Source organism: Gambusia affinis, linkage group LG11, assembly GCF_019740435.1.
Source record: "Gambusia affinis linkage group LG11, SWU_Gaff_1.0, whole genome shotgun sequence".
Classification (NCBI taxonomy): Eukaryota; Metazoa; Chordata; class Actinopteri; order Cyprinodontiformes; family Poeciliidae; genus Gambusia; species Gambusia affinis.
The window spans coordinates 10492047-10504066 of NC_057878.1; the positions used below are offsets into that span (position 1 = coordinate 10492047).

Below are 12020 nucleotides of genomic sequence, written 5' to 3' on the forward strand. Positions count from 1 at the left end.
AACCGGTTGGCTTTCATATTAAATTGTCAAGTTAATATAATTAAGCATTTAAATGAGCTGATGCTGTATTTCATGCGATAGACGAAGGTGTGAAACTTAGTGGAGAAATGCAAAACTGAGATGCACTGATTGATACTTAAAAAAAAAAAAAACATAACGGCACTCAAAATATTTTTCCTACTTTCTGCTGTGTCTGGGCGGAGTCACTGCAAAATCTGTAGTACATCAAAATGTAGTACGCTTATTTAAAAGTTCACATAAGAAAGTTTCTTTGTAGAATTGGGTTCTGCACTTTGGAACAAATTAAAAAGCACCTGGTGTATCAGCCTTACTTTAAAAAAAAAAGGTTTTACCTTTCACAGTACCCGGGTTTCTGCACAAAGAGCCAACAAGTTTATAAAATCACTTAATTTTATATTTAAACTCTGAACTTAACACCATAAAAATATCAGTAAAAAGAAATGTACTAAGTTCAAAGTTCAGCATAGTTTTTGGGCAGAAATATTTCCTTAAACGGTGAGATCCTAGTGCATCGGTTTGAAAATCACAGCTAGCGATGTGTTCACTGAAAAAAAAAAATAAATTTACTTTCTATTCTGACTGCTGAAAAATTGGGACCAGTCATGAGCTCATCTCTAAAAACTAGGATTTTCAGTCAAACTCTAATCCTTTTAACTTTATTCCAAATAAACAATTCACATCTCCCAAATTACTCTTTTTAAAAGAAAAATACAACAGAATAAGTGCTTTAATTACTTAACTTTCTTTAGCGGAAAGATGTGGAAAAACTCCCAAGTTTTTCACATGTGCTCCATGCTATACTGGAGCACATTATCCTTGTGCTCCAGTATAGCACAGCCCTAATGTGACGTCTTCAAATAAATAAAAATGCTACGGTTTAAAATGCAGCATGACTACTTCCTCTTAAAGCAACTAGTTTACAACATTTGCACAAGAAAGCTTTCACAAATGGATAAACTGGTTGATAGTTCTCTGAAACTAGCGTTAAAATTCCATGAATCTTTTCACTTTGTCTCCCCCATCTCTGGTTTGCAAACCTTCTCAGCAGCAAGAGTATCGATCAGCTCATTCCCTCAACAGTTTCAGTCCTCAACGCTTCATTCCTTCATGTTCTTCCCATCCTTTCCGAACTTCCACCAGGCCACGGTGAGGACGACGGCCGTCAGCAGGATGAGGCTGCTGGTTACCAGGTAAGCAATCGGCAGGAAGTGGTTCTGGCCTCCGAACCAGGTCAGCGTGGTCAGCACCACTTCCTTTCTGCCCTGGAAGTGCTGCACAGGGAAGTCTGAAGAGGCAGGAGGTCAAGGCTAATCTGTAGCAGGTAGCATGCAAATAAATATGGCCTTCCCCTAATTCTGGCACTTCTGGGGGGAAAAAAAAAATAAAAAATCTAATCAAAATAATTGGCGGTTCCACAATGTAGAAAAATCCATTCATTAAATTGAGCACATTAATTCAGCAGGAGGAAAAGAAACTAAAATCGGCAGTGTTCCACTTTTTGGTATCCCTGCAGTTGGCACTTTGTACAACCTGCTTTTGCCTTCTCCAGTAACACTTTACATACATGGAGGTGTTGTCTACTGCAACTATCAAGGGCTGCTTTTGATAACACAAGGTGTAAGGTCATAGTTTGAATCCTGATATTCTATATTTATCTTGCTGGATGAACTATGTAAAAAAAAAAAAATTACGGGAAAAAATTTTTTTCATGAAAATACGGCTTAATCGTAGCATTATAATAATATGCAACACTTCAATGGAATGTTTCCCTAAAATCATGCATCCCTTGATGTTGGTGAACGATTTTTTTTAATAACCACTTCACTGTGATGGATGCCTCAGCCTTGTTCAGTTTTTTCAGTCCCTCATGCTTTAGACCTTTTAATCTTTCAGACTTGTAGATGTGGGCAGTTTTAGACAAGAAGGTTTTTCTTGCGTATTTTCCTTGACTTATGATGCTCATGTGCGTGTTTGTCCTGTCTTTGTCACGGTGAAGAGTGGATAAGAATTTTTTTTTAACAAATTGCTTGCTAAAACAAAGTAAAAAATAAAGATGATTCTGTCGTGGAATTATGCGATACAAGAAAATGTCTGAGTCTCAGAAAATGCAGCTTCAACTAAAGATGAATTCATTGAGAGATTAATTTCTTCTCGTTTGAACTTCAGGTGAACCGTCAAACAAGTGCCTGAAGGAGGCTTGAAAACTGCAGTCAAAGGATACTGTAGGTTATATTGATGCTGTAGTTTCCCTTCGGAAGCCCTTTTTCAAAGTTGGCGTCTGCTCTATTTAAAATCCCATAAAGCTTCTTGAAGTTGGGGAAAGCTGCTTCTCTCATCCAGACGATCAGATCCTCATTAATAAAACCGTTGTTGTTCGGGTCATGTGGGTCCAGACTGTATACAGGCTTCTGCCAGTACAGAGGCTGTCTCGTACCTGCAGAGGGAACACCACTGGGTTTGCCTTCGTGCTCGGCTTCTTGCATCTTTCGTGAGAGAAACGAAAGCACTTCCTGAGACTGAGGTTACATCGTCTCCCTTTACCTTCAAACACCTGAGCAAGAGTTAGATTGTCCGTCCTTGGGTTGCGGAACTTGATGTTTTTGTCTGTGTACCAGGTGAGGCCCTTCCGCAGCAAAGGAACAGGAACACGATGGCCGCTGGAGGAGTGATAGGTCAGGGCGAAGGAGTCTGGGAGGAGAAAAGACAGACAGCTGGCCGATGCAGAGATCAAACGAGGTGTGGGCTGATGAGTGTTGTGAGCAGTGTTTACCGTTGAACATACTGTTGGCGACCGCCCCACAGGGAGCGATGGGGACTCCGTCCTCATCTTTTGCAAACGGCTCACAATACGTACTTGGGTTCTTCAGAGGAAAATGAGAAATGAATGCAAGTTCTTTAAGAATAAATGAATATTTTAGCCAATTTTGCACGGGAAGTGCTAATTTTTATTTATTTTATTTTTATTTTTTTCAAATATTCTGTAAATCATGTTCAACTTTTATTGTACTTAAAATGTTTAGAAATGACAAAAGGTGACGTTCCAAAAGCCAGGTTGTGCCACATTAGCATGAGCATATCTAGCATGAGCATACCTTCGGCCCCACTTCAATAATTTTTAATCAATTTAAAACCTCCAAATTTTCTCAACTAAAACTGAGAAACCTAGAGTTCTTCTAGGTGATAGATCTAGCCTTTGTTACTCAAAACTGTTGAAATTACTAGTTATTACAAATGCAGGCTAACCAGGAGAAGCTACCCAGTTTTCACCATTATATTTCCGTTCACTATATACCGTAATACGTTTATGTAACTCTTCTAATCAAGTTAAACTACTATAACTTATATATATTATTTATAATATATATACAACCAAATGAGGATCAAACTAATACATTTTCAAATGAACTACCTTTAACAAAATACAGTGTTGGCTTTTAAGGAGTTTTTAAATTGCAGCTTTTGTATGTTTAGAATCCCATTTTGAGCTTCAGCTGTTATTAGAAAATTGGACCCAGAGTTGTTTCACAAGTAGATGCAGGTTTTTTTTCCCCTCTATCTCCCTGTTGTTGTTTTTTTTAAGCCTGTAGAAAGACCTTACATTAATTGACTCCAAGCTCTGCATGCGGAAGCTGTTAGTGAAACAGACCATCAGCAAGTTCAACAACTTCAACGGGCCTGGATGTTAGAAGCTTAGAGGTCCAGAAAGTAAATACTGGGGATTCATGGGAAGGTCCTCTTATTGTACAGAGCTGGTAAGCTTAGACAGGTCTTTACTAAGACCACTTCTATTTTAGATCTTCATGAACATTAGTTAGGTGTGAAGTAAAAGAAAAACTCTGCATTTTTAAAAAAAGATTTCTTTCACAATCTAGTGCAACACACTGCCTTAAAAAGTCACCGGGTTGGTAAGTAGAGTCCGCTTGTTATTTATTCTCCATAAATAAATGCTGCATTTTGAAGGTAACAGGAACACTGTCAGAAAACGAACAAACAAAACCATGAAGACAAAAGAGCACACCAGAAAGACTGAATATGAAGTCGCAGAGTATTTTACAGCAGGATCGGGTTTTAAAACAATACGCCGAGTTCTGAACTCACAGAGATAAATCCATCACCTGAAAATGATTTGACTTTTTGGGCTCACAAATAACACTGCCCAGCACTGAGCGCACCATCCCCACTGTGAAACATGGCGGTGGCATCATCATGCTGTGGAGTTGACCTTCTGCGACGGGAATAAGCAAACCAAGTAGTAGCTAAGATACACTGAGCAATATGGGATGGAACAGTTTAGGCCAAAGAATAATCACGTGTTAGAATGACCTAGTCAAAGTCCAGACCTAAATAACTCTGAAAATCTCTGGGAAACTGCTGTTCACACATGTTCTCCATCCAATCTGACTGAGCCGGAGTTACAACAACCGAGGGAAACTTTCAGCTTTTGAATGTACAACGCTGGTACCAGAATGAGAATAATAACCTCTAAAGTGGCAAAAACAAATAGAGATACCATACCTTTAACTTTTTTATCCACCCGACCGTCTGTCCGTCATCTCTGGAGTCCATGTACCTGCGGAGGTTCTGATGGAAGTTTTTGAGACCGTAGTAGAAAAAGACATCGCCCTGGGAAGAGCCAAAATATGAAGCAATGTGCTCTAATCTGAGGTGCACACAGTAAATAATAATGATAATAAAAAAAAATAAAAAAAATTATACATGTGATGCAATTTGGATTCTGAATCTGAAAGCTGAGCCATGGAAGGGACTGACGTCAGTATGCCGAACAAGCACACACAGGGTTGGTACCTTAAATGTTTTGTCAATTGAAAACTCCACCCGACAGCTGCAGGTCTGCGCTGCGTTGCTCACATTTCGACGCAGGTTGAAACACTCATCACAGTTTCCCAGATCGGTGTAGTCCAGCTGGAAGGGTCGGAAACGACAGACATGAGTTAGGACTCAAACCTTAACCTTGGCTCCTGTGTATCTTCGTCACTCCCCGTTTTATTGCTCGGTGCTCTGAGCCTCCCGTGCCCGCGGCCTCTTCCACCCACACAGATTGGCGGATATTTCTCTTCTACACATCAAAGTGAGAACTGAAAAGCAAAGAGTTATTTATGCTCACCTTTATTTCCTGCGTGCTCTGTACAAGGAGAAGCAGCCACACTCCGAGCAGCATGCATATCACAGCCAGCAGGTAGAAGAAAGGCAGCACGGTGTTAGCGGTTAGCATGGGAGACCAGGCGGGGAGCCGCTGCTGCTTGAAAGCCGAGTTGTCCGGCCTCCGAGGCAGGGGCCCAGACTTGTCTTTGGTTTTCCCCATGAGTGGGAACGACGGCTGAAAACAGCAACCGAGAAGACGACGCTCTGTCTGTCTTTTCCTGTTTTTTTTATTTTTTTTTATCTTCAGTGATATCCACCTATGTGCAATCAAACACACACAGCACTCACGCCAGGCACTTGTGAGTGGGAAGTCAGTTGCATCCTGTCATTTATTAACCACAATCTCTTGCCTAACTACCTTTTTCTGTTACCTTTGTCTCATTGTTTAACTACCTCTAAAGAACTTGTTTTCCTGAAACAAGTTCCTGTTTTATCCGACTGTAACCGTATATATATATATATATATATTTATTATTTATTCGCTGATTTAAAAAAAAAGAAGAAAGAAAGAAGTGAATTACTCTAAAGTTGCTATGATAAATGATTTCCTGTTTGAGGTAACCCAGTAACCTCGCATTTTCAAGAGGGACTTCCTGTGAGCACAGACGACAGTATGGAGGTTTTATATTGAGCTAGTTTATTCCACACATCACACTTTGACATGCATTTTACACAAATGACTCCTATATCCTTTCTACTCCTCAATGTCATAGTTTTTTTTTAATATATATATATATATATATATATATATATATATATATATATATATATATATATATATATATATATATATATATATATATATATATATATATATAGTTTCTGCATTTTTATGAAGCTTTTGAACTAGTATGGTCAAAGTACAAGGAAGGTGCCTTTAACTGTTTTTGTAGAAGTTAGGTTTTCATGAAACATCATTTGCTTGATTTTAATAAATACAGATTCTGTGATATGCTTACTTCTATTTGTAGAAATGTGAAAACAGCAGTATCAAAGTTTTGAATAGCAATTACACCAGACTCCAGGTCCAGCTTAAAAGTCTGATTTAAAGTGGTTGAGAGGCAAACTCGGGCTGTAATGTTTTAGAAAACTAAATGGGGAATAAAATCTGAACGCCCAAACATTTTTCCATGCTAACCCAGATCTAGAAAACAACAGGATATTTTATACTTTCCTAGACTTCTCTAGACTTCATAGAAACTGTGGTCTAACAAAAATAGAATAAATGAGAAGAAGAAATAAACACAGCAGGAAACAAACAGTGTGAGGCCCCTCAGTGATCATTTAAAACAATAAGATCACATAGATGTTCAATTAAAATAGTCCAATTTTGACTTTGTCTTCGTTACAAGCAGCCAAGACTCCGTTCTCCAGCAGCTTCAAGAAGTCCAGTTTGATCTAAAAGGGACAAACATGATGCAAAACGTTCAACCACCAATCTGGACAGCACTCTGGAAAAATACATTTTTTAAATTAAAGGACATATCGTAATTATCACAGGTTTTAATTGGCTAGCATCAGATTTTTATGGTACGAGAAAAAAGCTAGTCTGAGACAAAATATAGACGTTTACAGTAAAAATATTTCAACTAATAAACCAGCATGCAGCTTTAAATGAGATGCAGACCTAAAGTGTCATAAAAAAACCTCTCCATCTTCACAAAAGTGAGTGACAAATGTTGAAATTTCAAGGTAAATGTTTCTCAAACTGCTTTCTCACATTTTTCTCGGTCATTAAATGCATCCCATTTGAAAACCCTGTAAACACATCAACCAACATCACTTTGTTCAATGTGTTCTTTTGTTTTTGTTCAATAAAAATCAGATAAAAATGTCAGGGATGTATGTTTTGATAAATAAACATTAAACTTGCTGGGGAGGACTGTGGCTTCTTTCTAGGCAGAAGTAGGAAAACGTCCTGGGAAAAAAATGTTTGGAAATACTGTTACTGCTGCTTCTCCTGCCTTCTGAAAAGAAAAGAGTCCTGACTCAAAGGTTATCAATAATCAAAATCCCATTTTTGACCCAATATTGATCGAAAATTCCATCCAAATATCAACTCTGTTAAAACTTGTTGCTTATCATTTCAATCCAGCAGGGGGCAGTAGCTCACCTCAGGAATGTCCACCATCCGCCTGAGCTTCTGGTCCCTCCAGTTCCAGTCAACAATCAGGTACCTCAAAGCCTGCAGGCTCAAGCCCTCTGGAGAAAAAGAAGGAGAGACTGAAAAAGCTTCAGGATGTCCGAGGTGGTTTTCAGCAAACCATTTTGTCCACACGAACCTTTGTCAATGAGAGCGCTGATCCTGCCTGGTGTTCCCACTCCGATGTGTGTGATGCCTTTCTCCAGCAGCTTGACCTGCTCCTCTACCTACCCAGAGAAAACATAACGCCAACCGTCCCCTTCATGACTGACAACCTGCGTTCTTCCAATATGTCTAAATGAATACCTTGATGTGTTTAGCAAAAAGCTTCACTGCTCTGGCTTCGCCCTTGAAAGCAGTCAGCTGCCTGCAATCGAAACAGTCAAGAGATTAGAATTCCAACATGGAAGCATCTTGCAAAAATATTCATACTCGTTTAATTCTGACATTTGTCACCTTATAGCCACAGACCTGATGGTGCATTCACACCAGCCCTGTTTAATCCGCTTCAATCAAACTCTAGTTCAGCTGCCAAGAACTCCAGTTTGTTTAGGGAGGTGTAATTGTGTGATCAAACTCTGATACGGACGAAAAACGCAAACTCTGGTCTCTGCCTGAAAACCTAGGTCTCATTTCGACTAAAGTGAACACTGGCTCGGACTGAATGGATATGTGAATGCCAAGCAGACTGGAGACTGCTCCAAAAGAAGCTTTAGCGGACTGTAGCTCAGGGAATTCTGGGTAAATACAACCAAAATAAACATGAGTCTAGTGCCAGTGGGAGAAATGGCTCGTTGTCTTTTTCCAAAGACGAAAGAGACGACCACTAAAATCTTTCACCTCTCCATTTATGTTTACATTTCATGAAGAAGTTGCTCATATCTTCTTCAGAAGTTCTCATGTTGGTTCCTTCAATCATTCTTGGTGCAGCGCCCCCGCAGGCAAAAGGGTGAACAAGTTTTTTAATTAGTTTGGATTGTTTGACATCAGCTGAGAATGTAACAAATATTGCAATTCTAGTCCCCAATCAAACAGAGTCTACTCAGTGTAAAAATGCCCTTACAGTATATGACGTATTCAGCTACTGTAAACATGATACCCCTCAATAAAATCCTGAGCAACCAAATGCTTCTACATGCACTTTATTTGTAAATATGACTTAACCTTTGTGTAAATTAACCTCAGCGTAAAAGCAGTTTTTCTATTAAAGCCCGTCAGGTTTGATAAAGAACAGAAAATTATATGGGATGAATACTTTGGAAGACACTGTAAGTGTAATTTCTGACCGTCCACCCTGATGTTTACTTACTTGAGGAGTTCTATAGTTCGCAGCGCAGAGCTGCAGACAATCAGTATAACCACTGAACTCTTTTCTGAATGCTGCTTTTGGATCTTTGCCCACTTGGGACAAACTGAAAATAAGAAAACAAAAAAAGCAATCGAGGTCAAACGCATGAGTCTGGTCATAAACATCTAACGACAAACAAAACAAAAAAAGGAAATTTCTCAAAAATCAGAACCTGGCTCACCTTGTTTCAGATAAGAGGAGAGTGTGTGTGTCAAGTCATTACTGGACAGAAAGCAGGAGTCTGTGGAAGGACACGAGGCAACCTCAGTGGGTCAGCAGATATCGACTGAAGATGAACGGTGAAAGGGAAATAGCTGAGACTTACTCTGCAGTTTGAGCTCTTCCAGTTCGATCACAGAGCGCTTGTCTGAGTAGTACCGAGTAATCAGGTCCTGCAGGTCAGCTGGACCGCCCGGCTTTGGCTCCGAGGTGGCCAAAACGTCTGTGATAGTTTTCTTTTTTCTCTGAAAACGAAACATATTCAACCAATATCCCCACACAAAAACCGTCACTGCCCAGAGCAACAGTGTGTGCAACAGCAGTTCTCCACTACAACAGCAGGTGTCGCCAGACTCACTTTTCTCTTCTTTTGGGGTTTAGCTGACTGCTCATCGTCTATTTCTTTCTTTTGAGGAGTTATACACTCTTTCTGTAAAATGAATACATGAAAGTCATCTGTTAGACTAAATAATTACATATGACATTAATGAAATTGATAATGTCGTTTATGAAGACACAAGAACAGTATTTGTGCTTTTGGGGCTACGACTGTGTCATGAAGTCACAGTCATACAGTTAACTAAAAAAATAGTGACAAATTTTATTGACACTTATTACAATAGTACCACAAAATATCATAATAAATTTTTAAGTCCGTATAGCCCAGCCCTATTGAGACCCTTTCTCATCCTTTCTTGCTGATGTTTTGGTCACTTTTTACAACCCACTAAAGTGGCTTAGGTAGTGCAACTCATCCAAGATAGCACATCAATGCGAGTTGTGGCAAGAAGGTTTGGTGTGTCTGTCAGCACAGTGTCCAGAGGATGTCGGAGGTAGGAAAACGGTCAGTGTTTCCTGTGATGCATCTGTGGCTGAAGAGCTCCAGCAGGATGAAGGCACTGACGCTATGGACTGGCCTGCCTGTTTCCCAGACTTGAATAAAATACGAGCGCATCTGGGACATCATGTCCCGTTCCTTCTACTACCGCCACATTGCACCACACACTGTCCAGGGGAGAACTGATGCTTTAATCCAGGTCTGAGAGGAGATCGCTCAGGAGAACATCCACTGCCTCAGGAGGATGGGGGCCACATTGTCAGACACACACATACACACACAACTACTGAGCAGAGGCCACGGTAGACTTTTTTGTTCTCCCTCATTTTGACCGACAGCATAAAAAAATAAAATAAAAAATTGGTCATGTACCATCTTTACCCGTCAAATTATAATCGTGTTAATTGTTTTTGAGTTGAAACAAATACAAAACAAAGAACCCCCTCCACACCTAATTTAATATCTGAGCATGTTGATGTTTTGTTCTAAAACACAGAGAATTTTATCAGCACAAAATTATAAAACTCATATGAACATTAAAGATTTCTGGTCTGCACTGTCAGTGTTTACTGAGCAGATCTGATTCAGGTTGCACTATGAAGTACTTATTTTTCATAAGAAAATGTGTCAATTAAAAACTTAATCAAAAGCAGTCGTGCTGACATAGCTGCCTGCAGAGAACATGCCTGCAATTTATTTATCCGTGAAGCATCCTCGTAAAAAAAAAAAAAAAACGGGAAAAAAAACCCAAAACGCCTTACTCTGGTTATCCTAAAAAGTCATTAAATATTCTGGTTGATATTCTGGCTGCACACAAATAATTGTGTTTTTTTTTCCTTCTAATTTGTACATTTATTTTACAAAATTGCTCCTATGGTGAAAAAACAGAATGAGTGGTATGGAAACACAAAAGGTTACAACCTGATCATTATTTTTCTTCTTCTTGGCTTTAGGGCTTTTCTCTGTCACCATTTTCCTCTTCTCTGGTTTTATCTTTGCCTTTTCTGCTGGCTCTTTCTCCTGCTCTGACTCTTCCTCTGCCTCAACTGCATCTGTAAAAAAAAAAAAAAAAAGTATAATAAAAGCTGGAAGAAGTTCTTCATTAAAACCTGCACAAGAAATAGGGTGCACTCATATCTGGGTCAGCAGAGGGCGAAAAACTGTTGATGGAATATGAGAAAATTATGTGGTGGATGAATTAATGAATTTGTTTATTCTCTGTTCAGAGGTAAAACCAACACTGAAAGAATGCAACATGATCCCTAAAACAATTATTTAACATTCACACAATAGATCACAGAGAGCTCTAGTTATTCATTAATGTTCTCCTGTGCTCTATAAAGTCAGAAATAATCAAATATTACCTAAGGTCTATATATAAAACTGTGTAGCAAATCTCCAACCAAGCATCTGGTTATATTTAGCCTCCCTGTTGCTACCCGTTCTCACCGCATTCTTCTAGTCTAATGCTATGAGGTCATGCTTACACCTTTTAGAAGAAGTGCACAATTGGTCAACAGTGTTTAAAAACAAAACCTTAAAAATCAACTTCATTTTTTTCGGGTTGTACTAAAGAGACCTTTCTGTGTGGCAGCTTGTTTTACTGGTAGTTTTTCCAATTAAGGAAAGAAAATACCCTTTGCTGTTCCTTTACTTATGTTTCCCCTCCACAACCTCAATAAAAGTAAAATAAAACATCACTAGCTGAAGGTTCAATATGATTATCACTATTTAAAATTTAGGACTTTTCAAAAAACATGATCCAAATGATGCTGACAGTAGAATTTTATTTTGAACCTTTTGCCCTTTTCAGGCAAATAAAATTAGTTTTCTAGCCTCTTTTGGAAAATAATCACTGGAACAATGTACAGATGTACTTTTCTATAGATGCTGACCATTATCAGTATAAAACTTCCCACTGTATATTCATCCATTCATGTTTTTCTTTTTAAACAATTTGCTGAGGGAATCGCAGATATCTCCCCGTTCCCTCATCCTGAGGGATTAAAAGGTATTCCCAGGCCAGAATGAATTTGTAGTGTCTTCAGTGTTTCCTAAGGTCTCCTTTCAGTGACTTGTGCCCACAAAAATCTTGCAAGAGAGACTTCAAGAAGAGATCATTATACCGAACCACCTCAGCTGACTTGTTCTGATGCAGAAAGCAGTGGCTCTTTACAGGAAGCAAATACCAGCAACTTCCATCTGGGGTCTCACTGTTTCCATCATCGTCCACATCGTACGACAAAAGGTCAAGGCTTGTATGTAGACAGACCAGTGACTAAGACGAA

General features: G+C 39.1%; 2 protein-coding genes across 5 annotated transcripts in view; both read right to left on the reverse strand.

Annotated features, from left to right (window-relative positions):
* Positions 1-661: 661 nt before the first annotated feature.
* tmem30c (transmembrane protein 30C) lies at positions 662-5733 on the reverse strand. Its single transcript, XM_044130677.1, has 7 exons — positions 5147-5733; positions 4828-4944; positions 4537-4644; positions 2792-2882; positions 2563-2709; positions 2243-2455; positions 662-1306 (listed from the first exon to the last, which is right to left on the reverse strand). Exons 1-7 carry the CDS (start codon positions 5342-5344, stop codon positions 1119-1121), a joined length of 1062 nt encoding a protein of 353 aa, XP_043986612.1. The 5' UTR covers positions 5345-5733; the 3' UTR covers positions 662-1118.
* A 253-nt stretch (positions 5734-5986) lies between these two features.
* Positions 5987-12020, reverse strand: part of cmss1 (cms1 ribosomal small subunit homolog) — a 38540-nt gene continuing 32506 nt past the window's right edge. For all 4 annotated transcript variants that reach the window (XM_044130678.1, XM_044130680.1, XM_044130679.1 and 1 more), the window contains 9 exons: positions 10654-10784; positions 9253-9324; positions 9001-9139; positions 8857-8916; positions 8637-8739; positions 7634-7694; positions 7467-7554; positions 7298-7386; positions 5987-6582 (listed from right to left, as the gene is read on the reverse strand). In XM_044130678.1, the coding sequence (XP_043986613.1) occupies positions 6499-6582; positions 7298-7386; positions 7467-7554; positions 7634-7694; positions 8637-8739; positions 8857-8916; positions 9001-9139; positions 9253-9324; positions 10654-10784 (827 nt within the window). In that variant the 3' untranslated portion in view covers positions 5987-6498. The remainder of the gene's footprint in view (positions 6583-7297; positions 7387-7466; positions 7555-7633; positions 7695-8636; positions 8740-8856; positions 8917-9000; positions 9140-9252; positions 9325-10653; positions 10785-12020) is intronic.